Raw genomic sequence first — 22348 nt, 5'->3', positions numbered from 1 at the left:
AAAGAAAAGAAAAAGAAAAGGAAAGGAAATAAAAAAGAAAAAGTGGACCAGAGAAGTCCAAAGATCAAGGACACACCTGTGGGTGGGGAAAGAGCTCCCAAGAAGAAACTGAACTGGCTAGTGCTCCCCAAGGGAGGGGCCGGGTGAACTGAGCAGGAAGCCAAAGGTAATAAACACTGTGCAGGGGTGCGGGGGCTCATGCCTGTGATCCCAGCACTTTGGGAGGCAGAGGTGGGTGGACCACTTGAGGTCAGGAGTCCGAGGCCAGCCTGGCCAATATGGCAAAACCTAGTCTCTACTAAAAAGACAAAAAATTAGCCAGGCATGGTGGTGCACCCCTGTAATCCCAGCTACATAGGAGGTTGAGGCAGAAAAATCGCTTGAACCCAGGAAGCAGAGGTTGCAGCGAGCCAAGACGGCACCACTGCACTCTGCCTGGGTGACAGAGCGAGACTCTGTCTCAAAAACAAACAAAAAACACCATGCAACAAGTCATGGAATCTTCAGATCATTAGAACTTTCCAGACAAAGAGCTGTCCAGCTTAGGCCTCTGTGTACATCTCTTTGAGAGAGAGGAGAGAGAGAGAGAGACAGTTGGGGCTGGGGGTGGGGGTTGCAGCCACATAAAGAGTTTGCCAAAATAATGCACTGGTAAATTGGCAGCTCTCCTGGCTCTCACTGCACACTTTCTCCTTTTTTTTTTTTTTAATTGTACTTTAAGTTCTGGGATACATGTGCAGAACCTGCAGTGTGTCACATGGGCATACATATGCCATAGTGGTTTGTTGCACCCATCAACCCGTCATCTAGGTTTTAAGCCTCGAATGTATTAGGTATTTGTCCTAATGCTATCCCTCCCCTAGCCCCCCACCGCGCGACAGGCCCCGGTGTGTGATGTTCACCTCTCTGTGTCCATGTGTTCTCACTGTTCAACTCCCACTTACGAGTGAGAACAGGCCAGTGCACACTTCTCCTAGCTCAGCCTTTGGGCATCACTCTCTGGGACAGGGAGGAGAGGTGGTACTTGGAGGTTACTAAACCTTACCCACCTGTGCTAAGCAAAATAATGGCCCCCAAAGAACCAGGCGTCCTAATCCCTAGAACCTGTGATATGTCACCTTATATGGCAAAAGGAACTTTGCAGGTATGATTAAATTAAGGGTCTGGAGATGGGGAGATTATCTTGGATTACCTTGGTGGACCTAAAATAATCACAAGAGTCTTTACAAGAAGGAGACAGGAAGGTCACAGCAAGTGATGTGGTGATGGAAGCAGAGGTGGGAGTGATGGGGGGGCGATGAGACAAGGAACAAGGCAACTTCCAGAAGCTGGCAAAGGCAAGGAAATGGATTCTTCCCCTGAGCTTCAAGAAGGAATTCAGCCCTGCTGACGCCTTGACTTTAGCCCAGCGAAACTGATTGCAGACTTCTGTCCCCTAGAAGTGTAAGATAATGACTTTCTGTTGTTTTAAGGCACAAGTTTGCAGTAATTCGTTACAGCAGCCACAGGCACAAACACACACATGGTTCAAGGCTCAATATATTCTAGTTACATTAAAGATAGAAGGATAGAGGTTCAGATCATTGGCTGATTCAGGACTGTGGACTTTCAAGGGATCCCATCTCTCCTCTTTCAAATCTACAACTGCCTAAATGAAAGAGAATAGCTTCCTTTTAGAAATATCACACTTATTCCCACATGTAAGGTAAGCTTTATTCTTTCTACATAATGCACTTGTTATCAAAAGACATATAATAAAGCTTGAAAACCCCAAAAATATGTGGTACCTCGGTTGCCTGTTTCATGATATAGCTTGGAGAGGTTTTCACATCTGTACACATGTCATCCTTTCATAGAGTCACTCCTCACTCTGTGTCTTTTATCCTTAGTAGAGATACTAATTACATCAATAATAATTCTTGGGGTATATACATTCTAACTATAGCACTCCAGAGGGAGCCATGATTATCAAAGCCGAAATATTCACATGTATTATTAAATCATCTTATCTTTCACTTCATTCATTAACTGTAAACCATTTTCCCCCAAAATTTCCACCTTAGTAATGTTCTGCACTTTTGTTCTTTTCTTTCTTTATTTTTATTAGAGACGGGGTCTCACTATGTTGGCCAGGGTGGTCTCTGACTCCTGGCCTCAAGCAATCCTCCCACCAACCTTGGCCTCTCAAAGCGCTGGGATTACAAGCATGAGCCCAACCCATGCTTGTCTGAAATCTACGTTATTAAATTAGAATAACATGGCTACATGAAATAACAGGCTTATTTTTCCTAACAAATATAAACAGGCATACAGTGTTAAGTGTGTACATATTGATTTTTCCATATAATTTTGGAATAACATGGCTACATGAAATAATAGGCTTATTTTTTCTAACAAATATAAACAGACATACAGTTTTAAGTGTGTACATATTGATTTTTCCATGTAATTTTGAAACTTTCTTTGCTTTTCTGTATATGACAACTTGGAAGTCAAATTTTAGCTTATCTCCAAAGTTCTAATTTAATGATTTGATACTAAAGCAAAAGTGAATTTCAGTCCTTTGTGTAATTTCTAGCCTCCAGAAAAGTTGACTCCGACTATCTATCAGATCTTGTAAGGGACATGAGGTTATAATTTGGAAAAATTACAAAGCAGATCATTTTATGTTCTAGAATAGATCATCATTTTATGTTCTAGCACGGGTGATTTTATGTTCTACAAGATCCCTTGGAAGTTAGGGGGAAGGTGAACTGATGTAAACCTGAAGCTTACGCTGCCTGCTATACCATGAATCACAGAGTCCTTTGTCTCTGAACCAGGTGTCTCGTGTCTTCCGCCAGCACCCATGAATCTACCTGTTTAACCTGTTAGCTGCAAGTAGAGTAAAATTTCAGCCACGTGAGTGATCAGCCAAGAGCACCAAAATATACTTAACAAATTTAACCCATAAGAGACTAATAGCTCAGAAACGCTACTGAGAGACATTAAGGATCTAAATAAAGAGATATACCACATTCAAGGGTTGGAAGACTCAGCATTGTCTAGTTGGCATTTCTCCCCAAACTGATCCATAGTGTCAACATAATCCCATTTCTCCCCAAACTGATCCATAGTGTCAACATAATCCCAAAATCAAAATTTTGAGGGCACTGACAAGATGAATTTTAAATTTAGATGGCAGAGCAAAGGACCTAGACAGCCAAACACACTTGAGAAAGAAGAAACACGTTGGCGGAGTTATGTTACCTGGTCTCAAGTAGTACCTCATAGTCTTGAAATACAGCTAATTCACAAAACAGTGTCGTATTAGCATAAGGATAGACATACAGATCAGTGGAACAGAATAGAGGCTAGCAATAGACCCACATATACATGGGCAATTTTCAAAAACAGTGCCGAGGTAAATTGATGTTGGAAAAGATATGTTTTTCAACAAATAGTTCTAAAACAACTAGCAGTCTCTACATAATAAAAATGGATCACCAGGAAATGTGGAGAAACAGATCTATGAGAGATAATGACTGTGCCATGTATTTTTATTTTTATCCTAAAATTGACTCCTGAATTAAGAAACATCACCTCCATCTTTAATTGGAGGAAACTGAGGTTCAAACCATGACCATACAGCTAGGAAATGCTGAAAACAGGATTCAAGCCAGATATCTCTGAACCTAAGGGTTGCCCCAATTTGGGGAAGGAATGGCACTGCAGAGATGACTGAGAAGACAATCGTCCCAAGTCACTCAGGAAGCTGAGTTCACTCCCAGACCTTGGCCCAATCTACATCCCAGAGGTCCATCTGAGGGATGTTGATTTCACATTTTGTTTTCATGAAGCTGGGTTTGGAGGCGGGACGGTGTCCCGGGGCCATGGAACTGTGATAGCCTGCTGTCTCCTGACAGGAACTGGAATCCCAGTTCTAATGGTCTCTAAGCTTAGGAGGTGGTTTAGAGTCAGTGGAGGCTGCGCATTGCTGCTGGGGGATAAAGTCTGGTGGGAGAGGGGCATGAGGACAACTGTGAAGGGCTCAGTATCCAGGCCACCATCCTTGCCCGGAGGATCTTCAATAGAGAGCACTTGGGAGCAGGGCACAGCTCCTCAGAGAGGATGCACTTGGCTTGGTGCTGGAGAGATGGGGCAGAGTAGATGAGATGCATCCTTCCCAGTTACATCCCAGGATGTTGGGTAGGGCCTTTCCCCAAGGACAGTGCAAGAGTTTGCTCGCTCATTGGCCTCTGATTGGCTGCATTAATAGTCTAGTAGAAATCCTACAAGGTTTTCAGCATCTGTCGACCTTGTCACAAGTTTTTCCTTTTGCTTCTCTACTTGAGCCCCCGCTAACAATTGCTTTTGACAGTCCAACCTTCTTATTCCTCATCTCCAGACACACCTCACTGCCAAAGAATTCCCAGCCTTCCAAAAATCTCTGGATTTCCTGAACACTCCAAGGATGAATTCAATGGCCCAAAGTCTTCTCTCCACCCTGAGTTTCTTTCTCCTTCTTTACTTTCTGAGGATTTCTAGTAATTTGAATCTGCAGTGTCACTTTCCTCATTTTTTATTCTGGAGTTTTCTTCCCATGATTCTTTTCTCTGCAGCTGCAGGGCCCATCCCAGGGCTGACAGAGAGCGGGCATTTATTCTGTGCTGCTGGAATTCAGGAAACGAAGGAGTTCTCAGGGTGTCGATATGTGTTTGCTCTTCTCTGCCATGTGCAATTTTACCATATCCATTTTTAAACACACAATGCAACACGACACACTTGGAAGCGTATGCATAGGCTTCAACGTAAAAGCAGAAAGCACACGCAGGCAGGATACCCACCACCTTTAGGTGGCCGGAGAGAGAGTAGGTGGCTTTAGCTGTATCTCGGGCGGCAGCAAACTTGCCATAGAAGGCCAGATAGCAAATATTTCAGGCTTCCAAGGCCATATGGTCTCTGTCTCAGCTATTCAACTCTGCCATTGTAGCATGAAAGCAGCTATAGACAATACATAAATGAATGAACATGGCAGTGTTCCAATAAAACTTTATTTATGGGCACTGAAATTTAAATTTCATATAATTCCCTATGTTCTTCTTCTTCTGACTTTTTGTTCCAACCCTTTAAAAATGTACAAACCATTCTTGGCTCACAGGTCATACAGAAACAGATGAGGGGCTGGTTTGGCCAGTAGACCACACTGTGCTGACTCCTTCTGGGCCTGAGTCATTTTTATTTCTAAGAAAGACAGAAAGAAAAGAGAAGAGAAGCAGGTATGGCAACGTGAGGGTTTGTTCAACCTGAGAGGTAGGTGTCTGAAATATTATTTTCTATGCTTTTCTGTACTACTTTAAAATACTTTAGAATTTTCAAAAACCTAAAGAAAAGAAGAAGGGCTAGAAATAACCCCCCAGTGGCCCTAGAGCTTATTGGTGGGTGCTAGATTAAAGGTGATTTTTATTTTCTTCTGTTCTGTAATAGACATTTACTGTTTTTTGTAATCTTAGGAGTTGGGTGTTTGGTGGTTTGGTTTTTCTTCGAGACAGGGTCTCATTCTGTTGCCCAGGGTAGAGTGCAGTGGGGCAATCAGAGATCATCATAACTCGGAACTCCTGGGCCCAAGCAATCCTCCAACCTCAGCCTTTTAAGTAGTTAAGACCACAGGCCCATGCCACCATAACTGGCTAATTTTAAAATTTTTTGTAGAGATGGGGGTCTCACTATGTTGCTCAGGCTGGTCTCAAACTTCTGACCTCAAGTGATCCTCCCGCCTTGACCTCCCAAAGTCCTAGGATTACAGGCATAAACCGTGGTGCTTGGCCATAAGCGTTATTATTATTATTATTATTATTTAATGCAGATGGAGGGGTTTGGCCCAAACTGGTGGTCTGTCTCCTGGGGACGTTCCATAACTTAAGAGCCTCTTCCAGAAGGTCCCCCTGAAAGGCTGTTCCATCCTCCCCAGCTGGAACACTCCCTGTGCTAGTAAAACTGGCCCCTCCCTCTGCCAACAGCAGAGCCAGAGTGGCGGATGGGGACCACAGCCTGGGTTCCCTGAGGCTGCTGCTGATGGGGAGAGACTCACTCTTCCCTGTTGGCGGCTAAACCTACAATTGTGAACAGGTTTCTAGATATCAGGTGGAACTGTGACTATATCAGCAGTTAATGGGAAATCCAAGCTTCTCTTGCACCCCCTATTTCCTCCACACTTCTCCAGTGCTGTCCTACTCTGCACCCCACACCTCCCCTCCCCCAAATAATCCACCGCTTGCAGCCTCCAGCACCTTTCTCGCCTTCTCCTGAAGCTGCTCCCTAAACAGCTCCCTTGCCCGCTCTGGTGCCCCGACCCCAGCAGCAGCATCCAAGGCAGGCCCGTCAGCCATGTCCACAGCCTGCCAGGCTCACCCACCCCAGCCCTCACTGACCCTCCTCCTCCCACTTCTCCACGCCTTTCCAAGGGCCTCATCCCACCACCAGCTCCCACTCCTCTCGCTGTAAGGATGACCCCTGGACTTCTCCTTCCTGGGTGTCAGCTACCATCCTTTGGGAATTCCAGGCATTAGTTCGATGTTTATAAACTATGAAGTGCCATAACACGAGGGTAGGCCACATAGAACCACTGACTTATTTTCTTGCCAAATATTGATGTTTAAAAAAAGTGAACACCATTTAGTACGGTGTATACTAGACATTTATGCACTGCATAAAAGGAATGTTCTAAGCCCAATGAATCCAAAGACCATCATCTCAGGATAAAAGAGACGCACCAGAATGGGTTACGGAAGTGAAATGGATGTTATGGGAAACGGGAAACTCACTGAAATGGCCTTACAGCCCTCATTTTACCGTAGGCCAGGGAGAGATCGTGGCAGGAGTCCAGCACTGGCCCTCGGATGGGCACGGCAGCCTCTCTCCTGTGTCAGCCCTTCCCAACTTCCCAGCTCCTCTCCACCTGCCTTCTGCCTTCCCCACCCTGCACCTGTCGGCCTCCTTCAAGATCCCCCAGGAAGCAGACTGGCCTCCCCGCTCCCTCTTCCCACTCTCTTCTCCCTGCACCCTACCAGTCTAGCTTGAGGGTTGCTAGATTTTCCTAAATCACAGCTCTGGTAAGCATAGTGAGGATTAAACATCCTGGACTCTGCCACTCAGTAGCTGGGTGATGCTGAACAGTCACCTAACCAGTCTGGGCCTCAGTTTTCTCATCTACAAAATGGAGCTGATAACGCTATCTGGGAGAATGACAACATAAGGCAGTATGCATGGAGAGGACTTAGAAGAGCCCCTGGCGCTGTGTAAGTGCTCAACACATGGAGGTCACCGTCATCATTTCTGTTATTTTCAAAATCCTTCCTCTGATTCCCAGTCGCCTCCAAAGGACTATCCTCCCCTCTTTGCTCACCACAAGGCCCTACCTACCTTTCCAGTCATACCATCTGCTAACCTGATGCCAAGAATACCTTCCCCTTGGCCTCTGAGCTACTGAGGGCGGGGGCTGGCTATATCTGCTATGGCAGCCCCTGGCACAGAGCTTGTACACACTAGGTGACTCGCTAAAGCTCTGCTGCTCTGAACAAGTGCCAGTGAGACCTGTGGCAGCCTCTCGGGGAAGGATGCCGAGAAGCCACCTGGGTGGGTCCAATCCCCACTGGCATCACAATTTCTTTCTAGATCAGCCCTAACTGATTTGCAAGTAACCCCTCAGGCTTTGGGTGAACAGCTAATAATGACAATTCTCCCAGCCTATAATGACACCCTACGCTGTGTCCTGTCTATCTGTTACATGTGCTTCTGAGCCCAGAGATGTTCAGTGACTTGCCTGCAGTCACACAAGGTTGACGATCTAGTCAGGACTCTGTACCCACTCCTAGGACAAACTCTGTGTTCCCAGAATCGAGGTATAAATGGATAGAAAACCAAGCGTATTCCAGATTACCAATTTATTGGTTTCCAATCTCCAAACCCCAAGTCCACAAATCCCTATGCCAAGCAGGACAGCAGGAAGGAGTCATTTCTGACGGCTCAGAGCCCTTGGGCCCCGCTCTCTCCTCTTCTCCCCTCTCTCCCTCTTTGGCCAGGGTCTCGGGGCAGGGAGGCAGAGCCTCACGGCCTCCACATCTCTCTCCCTGTGCTCTGTCTTTTTCATTTCACAGCTGTGTCGGCACATCACCTCCAAAGGCCAAGGAAAAAGAAATAGCACAGCCCAGATGCCGACAGTACTCTCCTGCCTGTCAGGGAGAAGAGAGGGGGGAAATAAAAGCTAACAAGACTTCCAAAAGCAAAATCCCCAAACCACCTCTTGGGTACCCAGCAGCTGTCAAAGTCAACACAGGAACCTGGCAAAGGGAGGAAAACCCATCCCAAATAAAACCGAGGCAGCTGTGGATCTGAGATTCAGACGCTGAGCACTGCCGCATTTCCAAAGGCGTGATGAGCACCCTCGGTGACGCTTCTCGACTAATGTACAGGTGGTCTGTCTAGACCGAGGAACCAAGCCTGTCTTTAATGAGTCTACTCTTATTATTATTTGGAGGGCTGCTGAGATTCCCCTTGCTTCCTTATTTATGCAATCGGGAAATCACTACACAGAGAGCTGCTTCCAAACTGAAGGCCACATGGGCCAATTTCAGATGGATAATTAAATATTGAACAAATGCTGAAATGCCTCTACTGAATCGGAATGGCTAAAAATAGCCACCCTGCCACTCCTAGAGCGGGCACGCGATACATGGGCATCTCGGCTGCTCATTCTCAAACCCCTCCTCCCTGCAACTGTCAAGCGAAACCTTGGGAAACAGCAGAGGAGGCGGAGGGAAACAGACTCCCCAAATACCTACTTAATGGAAAACAAAACTTCAGCTCCCAGCAAGCTCTGAATGTTCCTGACCAGGAAATACTCTCCCTTTCCTGACATTTAACCAAGTGGCCCCGAGAGGGAGGTGCAGGGGAAATATCACAGCCATTGCTTTTCTCTTAATAGTGAAAAGCCTTCATGTCATTTCCAAAGCAAAACACGTATACAGCCTGGGACGTGAGAGTGTTTGTGTCAAGTTCAACAGTACATGGGAGTTGAATCCCCATTCTCTCCCCCAGGAAGACCCAAGCAGGAGCCCAGGCACCTCAGTTTCTCTATCTGGGCTCACCTTAGGGAAAGCAACAAACTACGCCAACACTGAAACAGGATACAAAGGGATCTGAGTTCCAGATCTGGATTTCCCATTCACATCTTTAGGTAACGATGGGCAAGTTGCCTTGGCTCCGTGAGCCTCAGTTTTCCCAGCTGTCGAGGAGAATAGTTGACTCCTGGTACTGGAGCCACAAGTATCCATCTCTCCAACCTCACCATTCAGCAGCTGGGCAAATAGGCTCCAAGCCCCTCCCTGTACCCCCAGGTCTTTGTAAGTACAGAATTAAATAGAAGGACGGAGATCGAAGAACTGCAACCTGAACCACTGAGAGGAGCAGCCCATCCTGGGTCCATTCCAGCGTTCTCTGAGTTAGTTCTAGTGGCCAAGAAAGTTAGAGGGAGCACCTGGGCTTCTGGGCATAAGCTTTTGAGTCCAGTGGCCTGGGTTCAAACAGTTATCTCACCACCCCGAGAGGAAAATGCAAGGGAAATATCACACCCTGGGCTCCGTTTCCTAACCTGGCAAAGGAAAGTAACGACAATCACCCCTACCTGCTAGGAGGGCTGGAGAGCTGAGATGAGACATGCGGTAATCAGGGGAAGCTCTTGGCATGGGGCTGGGCACATGTTCAGCTTGACGAAAGGGAGCTGTTCTCTTCCTGATTTTTTTTTTTTTTTTTTGAGATGGAATTTCACTCTTGTTGCCCAGGCTGGAGTGCAATGGCCTGATCTTGGATCACTGAAACGTCTGCCCCCTAGGTTCAAGTGATTCTCCTGCCTCAGCCTCCCGAGTAGCTGGGATTACAGGCATGCACCACCACGCCAAGCTAATTTTGTATTTTTAGTAGAGACGGGGTTTCTCCATGTTAGTCAGGCTGGTCTTGAACTCCCAACCTCAGGTGATCTGCTCGCCTCAGCCTCCCAAAGTGCTGGCATTACAGGCATGAGCCACTGCACCTAGCCTTCTTTCTGATTAAAGGTGATGAAGGAAGGTCAGGAAGGACAAAGGCAAGAGGCTGAAATTCCAGCAGATTCACTGGGGCCTCTGGACTCCTTCGAGGACCTAGAGAGCTGTGGGGATTAGGCCTCAGCTGTCTGCCAGGCTCCAGGGCCCTCACACCAGGGGACTGAACCCTCGGCACTAAGGGCTTTGGTGGAGAACCAGGGCTAAGGCCCTGAGATCTGTGACATGCCCTGGGAAAGGGCATGCTTGGCAGGACATGAATGACAGCAGGAGCCAGGAGCCAGGGGCAGGCCAGGGAGGTCCCAGCTGAGCTATCCAGGGAGGTGGAGGAGGCAACCAGACGCCAGCGGGACCACTCCCCTGCCTCCCTCCCAAGCTTTGACCAAGATGGTGAGATGATAGCCATGAACACCCAGTGGAGTCACTGGCTGTGAAGGGAGGTGACTGCATCAAAGCCAAGGCCTGACCTCAGAGAAGTCTGCCTGCCCATGGATATAGCAAGGTGAATCTCAGGACCTGGAGGTGGGCAGAGCTGGGCTCCACCATTTCTGAGCTGTGTGACTTTGGGCAAGGCTTTCACTCTCTGGCCTACAGTTTCCTCGCCTATGAAATGAGGATAGTATCAGCATCCATCTCACAGGGTTCTGAACACTGCATGAGACAAGGCAAGTTCAGAGCTGAGGTCACTGCCGGGCAAGGAACAGGCATGCAGCACACAGAAGACATAACAAAAAGGAGCCATTTTTACCCTCATTACACGACCTGAGAGGGAGTGAGCTCCCCATTCCATGAGGTATGTAACGGAGAGGAGGGCCTGGAAAGGCTGGGGCCAAGTCCCAATGAGAGATTACGTCTCAGCAGAAACAGAAGAAACAAGGCAGAAAAGGGCATCATGACGATTTCAGAGGTCTCATCCAAGGTGGAGGCAGAGAGCCAGGCCCAGGGCCTTTGCGGGGAATATTTGAGGACTGGGGAACCAAAATACACAACTAGCCCCCTATCTCACAGCTGCTCTCAGCCTCGCCCAACTCATGGAGTCCAAGCTGTTGCCCCAGAGGCCTCTTGCAGACCTTACGAAAGCCAGGTTCCCCTGAGAAGTTACCCAACCACCATGGTGGCTCTTAGGTCCTCACCTAACTATTCTCTTCGTTAGGAACCAGTTGCGTGAAACCAATCCTCCCCCACCATGTGGCCCTCTCCCCGGGAACAAGGTACAGAGGCATGCAAGAGGGGTACGTACAGACACGGAGCAGGACCTGACCATCTCAAGAGAAAAACATCTGCAAAACCCCCAGCACCCAGCCAGGGCTTGGCAGGTGGCTGGACCCCTAGGAAAACTCAGAGAAAAACATGAATAAGATAATCAAAACCCTTCATGGCTATGGGTGTAGGCATTCCGAGAGGCAGCAGAGCAGGATTAACCCCCCTCGACAGATGGGGAAACTGAGGCCCTATGATGTGCCCAGTCATACAACCAGTTCGTGGCTGAGCTGGAACTAGAACCCCTGCCCCCCACTAACCACTGCTCTGTCTTTGAGAAAGAGCCATGTTCCCTAGTGCACCCCAACAAGCTGGTCTCCCCAACCAACTGGGGGGGGCTTGGCGGGGCTGGAGCACGTGTGATTCATTTCCATGTGCCCCTGCACCCAGGCTGAAGCCCAGCACATAATAGGTGCTTAAGAGGAGCTGGCTGGCTGAATGAACAGGTCAGAATATTAACCAGGGCTAGAGGAAAATGTTTCTCCTAGCAGCCCTGGGGGAACAGAGGGGTCAGAGACAAAACTTCATCTTGGTGTGAACAAGTGGGGAGGCACCTTGCTGATGGCAGCTTTCTGGGGACAGGATCCCCCTAAATCCATGGGGCATGCCCAGCCTTCAAGTGGAGTCAGTGGCACAGTGGGAAATAGCCAACGACCCTCGTCCTCCGAAGGTCACTGTTTCTACCCCTCCTCCAGCCGCCCTCCAGCTTCGTGCTCTGCCTCCCGCCACATCAGGTCTCACTCTGCCCATTCTTCAGATGGGGAAACTGAAGCCCAGAGAAGGGAAGAGTCTAGATTAGTGCCCCTTATCTGTCAAACTAGGGAGACTGCAGACGCTGTCCCTCACTCACAGCCCTACCAGGGACAAAGCCCTGCTCCCTGCCCCCAGCCTGGCCAGCTGCAGAACCCGGCAGCAACCAACTCTTCCTTGCACTGTTCTGTTTCTGGACAAATACACAGCCTGAGTTCTTGGTCATTTTCCTTCCATACTAGTGCCAGAGGCCAGAAAGGGTGTGGGGACAAGAGCCTGATCCAGGCTGAGGTGCTAGGGAGCGCCCACTCCTCTGAGGTCTGATGCTACCACACCATGGGACCAAGCTCCCATGTGGACGGGGGAGACAGAAGTTCAAGGTCAGAAGGGACTGGCTCACAGGTTGGCCTCCTCAGCCTGAGTTTCTTCCTGGGTGGGGCCCTGCCCTCAGGAGGTGGTTGTGGCTCTGGGGCAGAGTCAGGTGTCTGAGGCTTTAGTGGAGGGAGGGCAATGGCTGCCCTAGCTGTCTCCCACCAAGGAGGCCAGGGGGCCTCCAGCCTCCACCCCACACCTTGGCTGCAGCACGAACTCACTCCTCATTACCCAAGGCCTTTAAAAATATACATATATATATATATATATATATACATATATATATATGTTGAGACAGGGTCTTGCTATGTGACCGAGGCTAGTCTTGAACTCCTGGGCTCAGGGATTCCCCCTGCCTTGGCCTCCCAAAGTTCAAGGCCCTTTATCAGACCCAAACTACTGTTGCCTGCTCTTCCCCACCCACCCATCCAGCCCCCTTCCCAGTCAACTCCCCTCCCCAACCCGGGAGGGACTCTATCCTCAACACCCAAGCATTTTCCTTCTCCCTGAGTGCACAGTCTGTTCCTTCTGTTCAGAGAGAGGACAGTAGCTCACCCTCAACTGTAGCCTTAGTCCCAGGCACTGGCTCCTGGCCCTCACACAGCCCTGTCACTGCTAGCCCCATTGACCACACAAGGTCACTGAGGCTTGGAGAGGTAATTGGCAGAAGCAAAATTGTGTGCACAGCTGAGACTTGAACCCAGATCTGACTCACTCCCTCTGTCAAGGGAAATCCTATCCATTTGGTGACAGTCCATCCAAATGTCACCTCCTCTGTGAAGCTCTCCCTGATCTCCCCAGATATAACTTCTGTTCAGAGACAGTCTCCTCCCCACTCCCTGCAGGCTGTGAGCTCCTTCAAGGCTGGGACACAAAGCAATGATCCTGTGCCTGGGGGGTCTGGGAGATGGGGCTCAGGTGACAGCCCCTGACACATTGATTATTGCCTGCCCAGTCAGCTGAGCAGGAGTGGGATTCCCATTACAGTCAGGGATGGAGCCGGGCTGAGATGAGAAGAGGGAAAGGCCATGCAGGGCGTGTCTGAGGCAAGGGAGGGGCGGGTGGGTGAGGTGACGAGGTGGGTGCTGCAGGAGAGGTCCCAGGATGGCCTGAGCAGGACTGGGCATTTTCACAGCTCCCATTTCTCAGTTTCCTCACTGAATCCTCCACATACGGGAGGTCCATTTTACAACCAGGAAAACTAAGCTCAGAAAGGGGAAATGACTTGCCCAAAGTCACAAAACTTGAGCCCAGATTCCTGGCCTCCCAGACCAAGTCTAGATAGGGGGAGGAGTAACTGGGACGACTTCAGGAAAGGCAGGAGTGGGAGGATCACAGGCTTTGAGAGACCCTTGCGGACTGATCTACCAGCACACACCTGTGCACACCCTTAGCCTCAGCTTGAACCCTTCTGTGCACGGGGAACTCACTACTTCCTGAGGAAGCCCCGCACTGCACATCGCTGCTCAGCCTTGACTGGGGGAAAAATCTCCCCATTCTGGGGGAAGCAAATGAACACAGTCTGCCTGCTTCATTTACCCTCACACGGACAAGAAAACTGAAGTAGGCAGCTCAGCCCAGGTCATACAACGGCAGCCTGCGGGGTGGGGATGTGGCCCCTCTGGGCCTACCAGATTCCGCGCCTGGCATTTGCTGGCACAGGGCCCGGCTTCCCACTTTCAAGATAACCTGGTGGCGTCAGCTCGGCCCAGGTCCCTGCTAAGGCGCTGTCTTTCTCCTCCCTTCCACCCCACGGGCACCCTTGGTGGGCATGAACCTCTGCCCAGGACCCCAGCCTCCCCAGAGCCCCTTTGAAGGCCCCCTTCTCCCAGGGGGCTTCCTTCCCCCTCCCCCACTCAGCCAGGGAAGGAAGTCTCTGCCCCCAACCGCCCAAACGCAGCCCCCGGGATCACACGCATTTCCAGTCGAGGATCCTGTTACTGGAAAAAGAAAATGCTGCTCGCACCTCCCCCTCCGCCTTGTCCTGCCGCCTGAGCTTGAAGGAGAGAAACTTTGCAAAGGAGCTGGCGCCCACCCGCTCGAGGGGTCCCTGTTCCTTCCCTGAGGTCCACCCACTTGTCCCAGCACCCAAGAGGTGGGGAGCCCGTTACGTTCCTGGAAGGGGAAGAAAGAAGTCCGCGGCCAGGGCAGGGAAAGCAAGGTGTGGGAAAGCCAAGATCCACCCTAGGTTACTTTGCCCGCTGCTGAGTAAACTGAGGCACGGCGGGGTAGGAGGTCTGATCTGAGATGCGGAGAAAGACTCCTGGCTCCCCTCTCCCTGCCCGTGGCTTAAGAGGAGACCCTAGAGCCTCAGCTTCCCTCGGAGAGGGGAGGACGAGGCAGAAACTGGGGATATGGGTGTCTGGCAGACTCAGGAAGGGGCGGATGAGGGAGACCCCCAGCAAATGGCTGGAAGGAGGATCCCGGTCCCCAGCACCCCAGGGCATCAGGTGGCTTAGTGGCCTTGGGAGGGCCTAGGGGTCAGGGGTCAGGGGTCGGGGTGGCGCCTACCCCTGGCAGGCCGGGTCCGGCTGCGGGAGCGGCTCCTCTGTCGCTGCAGCCGGGGCCGCCTCAGCAGCCGGTAGTAGTAGGAGGACCTCCCGGTGCTCTTCCTGACGCTGCCGCCCGCGGACATGCTGCCGCCCGCCGGGCACCGGGCCGGGCCTGGGCGCGCTCACACGGGCCCCATCGGCCGCTCCGGACCGCCCGGCGGGCGTCCCCGCGTTCTCCCGCGCTCGCCCGAGCGGCCGCCGAGGCCCAGGCTGCCCCACAAAGTCGCTCAAACTCCTCCTCTGCCTCCTGCCCCCTCCCGCTCCCAGAGCAGCCGGCCCCGCGGCGGGGGCTGGGGACCCGGAGGCAGGGCTGGCACCGGCCCGGAAAGTCAGTGCGGGAGAAATCCCGGCCTGGAGTCCACGGGGCGAGGCGGCCCGGAGTTTCCCCGGGACCCCAGACGGGTCCCACCCGAGGGTCCTGGCTCCCACTTCCGCCCCCGAGGGTTCCCCCGTCGACCTTGGGGCGCACACCGGGCACCCAATCCCGCCAGCACGGGTAGACCGCGCACAGCTGCTTGTGCGCTCTCCTTAGCCTGGGGCAGGACGCACTCTGGAGGACGGTCGCCTTCAATTAGGGTCCGTTCCTGCCCCAGGCTTCCTGGGCTGAGAAACGACCCGCACTGCTCCGCAGGCCCCGGCCCAGCCAGGTTGAAAGACCCCTGTGATTCAGGATACTTGGCTATTATTTACATTTTATAGGCTGTCCGGTCTGATACACATATCATTTTTATATCATTAAAATTATGGTACCTGTTTCAAGTACGCAAAAAGCAGAGGCCTGGAGGCAGGGCAGAACAATCCCTCCCTACTGTAGGAACCAGAAACTCAGGCTGGGAGAAGGACAGGTGCCAACTCTATTGCATTGGCTGAAAAGCTTTTTCCAAGTCACCCCTCAGCTCAAGAGCCTTCCATGGCTCCCCAGAGCACAATGGCAATACGTCTAAACATCCTTCCTTGTTATTTGGACCCCAAATAATCTTGCCCCAACCAAAGCCCCCTCCAGCCTCACCTCTGCTCCCCTTACTTCTCACTTCGCCGTGCTGCCAGCAGGGACTGCCTTCTTCACTACTTTTTTCCACCAGGCCAAAGTCCACCTTTTCAGGGCCCAGTTCCTCCAGTCTTCCCTGACCAAGGCCCACACGATCTCTCTCTCCGCTCCTTATCCCCTTAGCAACATTCATCAATTCAATTATTAAGACACCCGCCTGAGCTGCCTCCCTTGAAGTACAGAGGGAGAAACTGAGGCCTTAGCAAGGAGGTCTTGCCTCAGTCACACGGAAAGTGGCAGAGGCAAATGGTCTTAGTCTTAGGGGTGGCGGGTGTTAGTCACCGCAGGTGCCAGAGGCCGTCCCGGGGGTCTTCCTCCAGAACAGCTGGAAAGGTGGGGCCCTGGAGGGGGCAGGGCCGTCTGGTCAGGAATCCAGGCCGGGATTTGTACCCCACAGGGGAAGCCCCCTCCCTAGCTCCCTCAGCCAGCGGGGAGGGCCCCCAGTCCGGAGGAGCCTGTCTCACAGCTGGAAGCCAGGCGCCTTCCCCGACCGGGGGGAGGGGCAGGAGGGGTGTTTCTCCACCAAACCCAGTCAGAGGTGTCCAGAGCCATCAGCCCCCCTGGCCCCCTCTTCCCGGAATACCGGCCAGTCAACGGGAAGATGGGAAACCGGGGTGCTCAAGAGGATACCCTTAGCCTCCTTTGGATTAGCCCGGGGTGCCCCATCTTTAGGCTTCCCTGCGCCACATTGGAAGAAGAATTGTCGGGCCACACATAAAATACAATCACACTAACTATAGCTGATGAGCTTAAAAAAAAAAAAAAACTCAGTGTTTTAAGCAAGTTTATGAATTCGTGTTGGAGGGCGTTCAGAGCCGTCTCGGGCCGCAGGAAGCCGGTGGGCTGCAGGCTGGATGAGCTGGGAGGCACTGCCCCATCTCCTTTGGACAGCAGACTTGGTGCAGTAACGTCGTTAAAAAGAAGCCGCTGGATAGAGCCCACACGAAGTCACTCAGTCCCCAGGCAAGCTGGGGGCCTTCTTAGCATGCATTCTCCTCTGGCCAAACCGCCAGAACCCATTCAGGTGGGGCTCCGAGTGCCACCCATCCACACCTTGGCACTTCCAGGCATGACTAACCCCCACAGCCAGGTCCACGGGTTCTGGGGGTGAGGGACTCCCAGGAAGTCCTGCTCAGGGCGGGGGCACGCTCCTGCTCCCCGGACCTGGAGTGTATCCTGCCCATTTTGTTTCCCAAAGCAGGAACCCTCTGATCAGCCAGGTTCTAGCCCTCCCTGGAGGGGACGGGAGGCTCACAGCCAACTCACTTTTATCAGTGGTGTAGGCAAGCGGTCTTGGCCTGGGCCCTCAACAGGAAGTCTGGACTGTGTGTGGAAGGGAGAGGGGGCAGTGGCTTGGAACTCAGGACCTCATCTGTAAACACAGTTGGGCTCCAAAGGTAGGGCATGGTCTCCCCACTTCAACTTTTCAAGTCCTTCTCTGTGCCTTAGTTTTCCCATCTACAGGGAGAAGCTATGGACCCCCAATCTTTGTGCCTTGTGGAGGAAGGACGGTCAGCTAGTGAAATGGACAAAGCTTGTGCGTTTCTGGCCTTGGGATGGGAACGGGCATCGCCAACCAGCAGAGCTGAGCAACTCCATGGGCCTGGGGCAGGTACTCGCCAGGTACTGAGTGGGGAGGGGGCAGGGCAGGAGCTAGGAGAGAAAGGGCCCAGGCTCCTTGTCCTTCATCCTGGCCCAGGACCAGAGCAGACAAAGGCTGCCCCCTGCACGGTCCGGCAGGGGACCTGGAATCAATCTTGCTGCGGAACCAGTTCCCCAGTCTGCTTCCACCTCCCACCCCTATGGCTTCCTCCCTCTGAACAGGAGAAGCCCCCCTTCCAGTGCCCACCACCGCTACTACCACCACTGCTTCCTGCGACAGACTAACAGGCCGGGCTTTCCAGCCCTGCCGATCTGAGAGCCTCAGTACCTATAGGGCCAATGGTCTGGTCTTATTCTCCCACCTCCAGAGGGGCTCCTGAATAGGCCTGGCTCCTACCTCTCCCAAGTGCTGCTTTAGCGGGGACAGGGCTGCAGTCCCCACATCACTTCTGTTCAGTGAACAGGCATATTTCTGGGTTTCCCTCAAGACACTTAACTCAGTGGGTTGGGACGGGGCCTGGAAATGTGCATGTTTATGAGAAGGGGCTGGGTGACAGGGCTGTCTAAATCAGATCTGACCCACTCCACCACCAGTACCTTCACATCCCCCTCAAAAGCCTCCCAAGGTGAACTCTCAGGGACCGAGGTATGTCACAAGTGACCAGCTCCCGCTGCATGCCAGCCCATTCCAGCCCCCTTGGTCATCCTCCAAACACTCTTTCCCACCTCCGGCCTTTGCCCTGGACCACTGCCACCAAGCTCTTCCCGCTGCAGCCACCTGATGAATTCCTGCTTACCCTTCAGGACCCACCTCAAGCATCCCCTCCTTTATTTTTTTAAAATTTTTAAAACTTTTTTATTTCCGTAGGTTTTTGGAGAAGAGTTGGCATTTGGTTACACGAGTAAGTTCTTTAACGGTGATCTGTGAAATTTTGGTGCATCCATCTCCCGAGCAGAATATACACTGAACCCAATTTGTACTCTTTTATCCCTCACGCCCTTCCCACTCATTCCCCAAGTCCCCAGAGTCCATTGTGTCATTTTTATGCCTTTGCATCCTCATAGCTTAGCTCCCACTTATAAGTGAGAATATACAATGTTTGGTTTTCCTTTCCTGAGTTACTTCACTTAGAATAATATTCTCCAATCCCATCCAGGTTGTGGCAAATGCCATTAATTCATTCCTATAAACTGTGATATATATATAGAGATAGATTGATTGATTGATTGATTGATTGGCATTTGATTGATGGGCATTTGAGTTGGTTCCACATTTTGCAACTGCAAATTGAACCACCCTCTCCTTTAAAAGTCTACTCTGACTCCCAAGGAAAGACATCCCCCTGCTGGCTCCTGGTATACCCCACCAGTCCGTTTGAATACTGGGGACACAGGAGGCTACTTGTAAAGACCAGGGAGGGATGGACCCAAATAATTCCCCTCTAGGCAGAAAGCCATCAGCATGCCTGCTGGAAAAGAAGCAGTGGGTGGCGCTGGGGGTGGTGGCTCACACCTATAATCCCAGCACTTTGGAAGGTTGAGGTGGGAGGATTGCCTGAGGTCAAGAGTTCGAGACCAGTCTGGCCAACATGGTGAAACCCCATCTCTACTAAAAGTACAAAAAAAATAGCTGGGCATGGTGGTGTGTGCCTGTCATCCCAGCTACTCGGAAGGCTGAAGCAGGGGAATTGCTTGAACCAGGGAGGCGGAGGTTGCAGTGAGCTGAGATCACGCCATCGTGCTCCAGCCTGGGCGACAGAGCAAGACTCTGTCCCAAAAAAAAAGAAGCAGTGGGTGGCATCAGAGCTGGGCTGGAAGTCCAGGTACATCCTGGGCCAGGCCAGGGCTGGGTCAGCAGGGGCAGCAGATGCAGGGAAGGGAGGCTAGCCCAAGGCAGTCTTCAGTCCCTCTGGGGTGTCAGGGTTGAAGTCAGTGAGGAAAGAGAAAAGAAAGCATATTGCCAAAATTACCTGTGAAAAGCCTTAAACTGCCCATAAAGCACAGCTTTTCCTCCAGTGTTAAGGCAGATCACCCATTTCTGCAGCTGAGTACACAACAGAAGAGGGTAGCCTTCATGGACAGGCCATTCTGTACGGAAGGCGGGGGGGAAGGGAAGGGTGACAACAGCAACCACAGCCAGTTATCTTCAAACACCAGCCTCCCCGAGGGCAGGAAAGCTGCCCCTGCGTGGGCACCACAGAAACCCACAGCTTCTTAACAGAGGAGGGTTACAAGTTTGACCTCAAGAGGTTGGTCTGAGGGTGGAGTTTGGCTTTCATCCTAATCATGGTAGCTGAACTGCATCTAGTACGCGTTGTGCCCCAGGTCCTTTCTCAGCATTCTACCCACATTATCTCATTTAATTTCAGAATAGCCCTAGGAAGCAGATGCTTATTTCTTTTTGCAGAATAAATGTCAGGAGGCAGAGAGAGGGTAGGTGAGCTCCCCAAAGTCACTGGGCTTGGACTAGGAAGCAGGATTTGAACCCAGGGGCTCAAAGGAGCCCTAAGGTTGAGCAGTACTGAATGCAGAGATGGGGGAGTGGAAACAGTCTGGAACTTTCTTCAATAGCCAGCTTTGTCAAGGGACAGAAGGAGGCTAGGGGCGACATGAGTCCTGACAGGGGAAGCCTCGGAGCCCACGCCAGGCCCCACACAATGAGTGTCTGGAAGGCTCAGATCTGTCAGTTTCCTGTTGGGATGAGGGTGGGTAGTGGTGACAGGGGAAGTCCCCAGCCAGGCAGGCCCGCACACATCCGCCTCCCAGGACAGTCTCAAGCTTTCAGCCTCTGGAGCTCTGGACAGGGGTGGGGGTGGGGGTACGGGGCACACTCATGGTTAAGGTCATGGCCCTCTGTCCCAGGAGGTGGCCTGTCTGGCAGGCAATGACGACTTCCTGCATCCACTGTTCATCCGGGAATAAGGCTGGACCAGGAGCAGAGTCTTCACTAGGAAGATGGAGGAGGCTGGGCCAGCTCGCCCTGCTCAGGGAAAGGCATGGACAAGCCCCATGAGGTCACGCTAAAGCACTCCAGGCTGGCCAGGCGACCACCGCTGCCACCACCTCCCAGACTTCCTCCCGAAAGCCACTGGTATATTTAACAACATCCTTTGCAGAAAATGGTGCAGTCAGGGATGAGATGACCCCAGGCTTGGTTGGCCCTGCGCCTCTCAACACAGGCGGAAGTGGGGGACCAGTCAAGCGTGGACATTTGAACATACACAGACAGAGCCTCGGGGAGTGTGAGTGCTTTTCAAATCAAGTCACCCAGGGCTGGGCCGAGGGTAGAGCCCTCGGGAGAGGCTGGGACTCTAAGAGGAGGTCACTGTGTGAGATCTCTGGGTCTCAGGGCTCCATATGTTAAATGGAGATGGGACGGCTCTGCTCAGCTCACCTCTCTGAGATTCCATCAGGATCTCAAAATCTCACCCATTCCCCAAACCCTCATCTACAGGTCCCCTCCACATCCTCCAGAAACACAGAGAAGAGGACATAGACCTTTCCCTCGTACATGACGACAGCCTGTCATAAAACCCCGGAATGTCAGAGGTAGAAGGAGCCTCGAGAGAAACTGGTGGAACTGGGGAAACTGAGGCCCTCAACATCAGCTGCTTGCCCAGAGGACCCTGCCTAACCCATGGCATACCAGGATCTGGCATCAACTCTACCATCACTGAGGGTCTGGCTGGCGCTCTCAGCCCAGTACAGAGCAGTCAGGGTGGGGTAGCACTCCCTGAAGATGGGGAAGTTGAGGCCAAGGGAGGGAGGAACTCACCCAAGGTCACACATGGGGCTGGGGATTAGGGTGGGCTCCACCTTGAAACCTATACAGCTGCCAAGACTGCCTCTTACCTTTGAGAGCCTGGACCACCTCTCCCAGAATGCCTGTGGCCTTCTGCCCACAGGAGCCCAGGGTTTCCCCACTCCACCCTGGCTGCCCTGAAGTTGAGGGCTCCAATCCTGTGGCCCAGGGGAGGCTGGAATCCACTCTCCAGGCCCCAGCCCCAGCCCTCCTTCCTCGCCCCAACCCTAGCAGCCGGTATTTCAGCCCAGATGGCCAAGCCTGGAGCCACTCTCTTTGTGTACTTCCTCTCCCTGCCCTGACCCAGAAACGCTGCCAAGCTCCAGGTGGGCCCCGGGCCCCACTGAGGCCCACAGCCCCTCCTTTCTCCCTGGCCCTGGCCAGGGCTGAGGTTCCATGTCTCTGGGCTTCTTCCTTCCCCCTCGGTATGGGTCCGGACAGTGCCACACCCACTGGGGAACCAGAGGGGATGGCATATGGTCCCAGTGTGAGGTCAGGGAGCCCCCTCCCTTCTCAAGCAGGCCTGCCTGGTCATCTGTGAACCATTTCGTGGCTGGCACTGGCCTGGGTTCCAAGGGAGGGCCGTGCTCAACCCCTGCAGAGCCCACAGAGGAGGACAGCTGAACGGGCCCCGTAGTCAGCTCCTAGGAAGCCCCATCCAGGTCAGGCATTTGGAGTGATAAGCCTTCCCTTCTTCGCTGTGTGACCCCAGATCAGTGTCTCACCTCTCTGTGCCTCCATTTCCTAAAGTGTGAAGGGGTATACAAATACTTTGTGAGGTTGTGGAAGTCAAATAACATAGTGGATCAAAGCCCTGTGTGTAAACTGACCAGCAGCTGCCTCTCCTAGCTCGTTCTTTTCTTCTCTTTTTTCTTCCTTCTTTCTTTTC

The 22348-nt window shown here is 52.1% G+C and overlaps 1 protein-coding gene across 9 annotated transcripts in view; it reads right to left on the bottom strand.

The window, feature by feature from the left end:
• Positions 1-22348, bottom strand: part of LOC108285860 (DAB2 interacting protein) — a 213462-nt gene that overhangs the window by 115136 nt on the left and 75978 nt on the right. For 5 of the 9 annotated variants that reach the window (XM_017503327.1, XM_017503331.1, XM_017503333.2 and 2 more), the window contains exon 1: positions 14967-15177. The exons of the other annotated variants lie outside the window; for them this stretch is intronic. In XM_017503327.1, coding sequence (XP_017358816.1) covers positions 14967-15090 — 124 coding nt within the window. In that variant the 5' untranslated portion in view covers positions 15091-15177. Of the gene's footprint in view, positions 1-14966; positions 15178-22348 lie in introns of those variants that run through there. 9 annotated transcript variants of the gene reach the window in all.

The sequence above is a fragment of the Cebus imitator genome, unplaced genomic scaffold (genome assembly GCF_001604975.1).
Source record: "Cebus imitator isolate Cc_AM_T3 unplaced genomic scaffold, Cebus_imitator-1.0 Scaffold309, whole genome shotgun sequence".
Lineage (NCBI taxonomy): Eukaryota > Metazoa > Chordata > Mammalia > Primates > Cebidae > Cebus > Cebus imitator.
The sequence above is the reverse complement of the archived record's forward strand: the minus strand, read 5'-3'. Positions and strand labels throughout refer to the sequence as shown.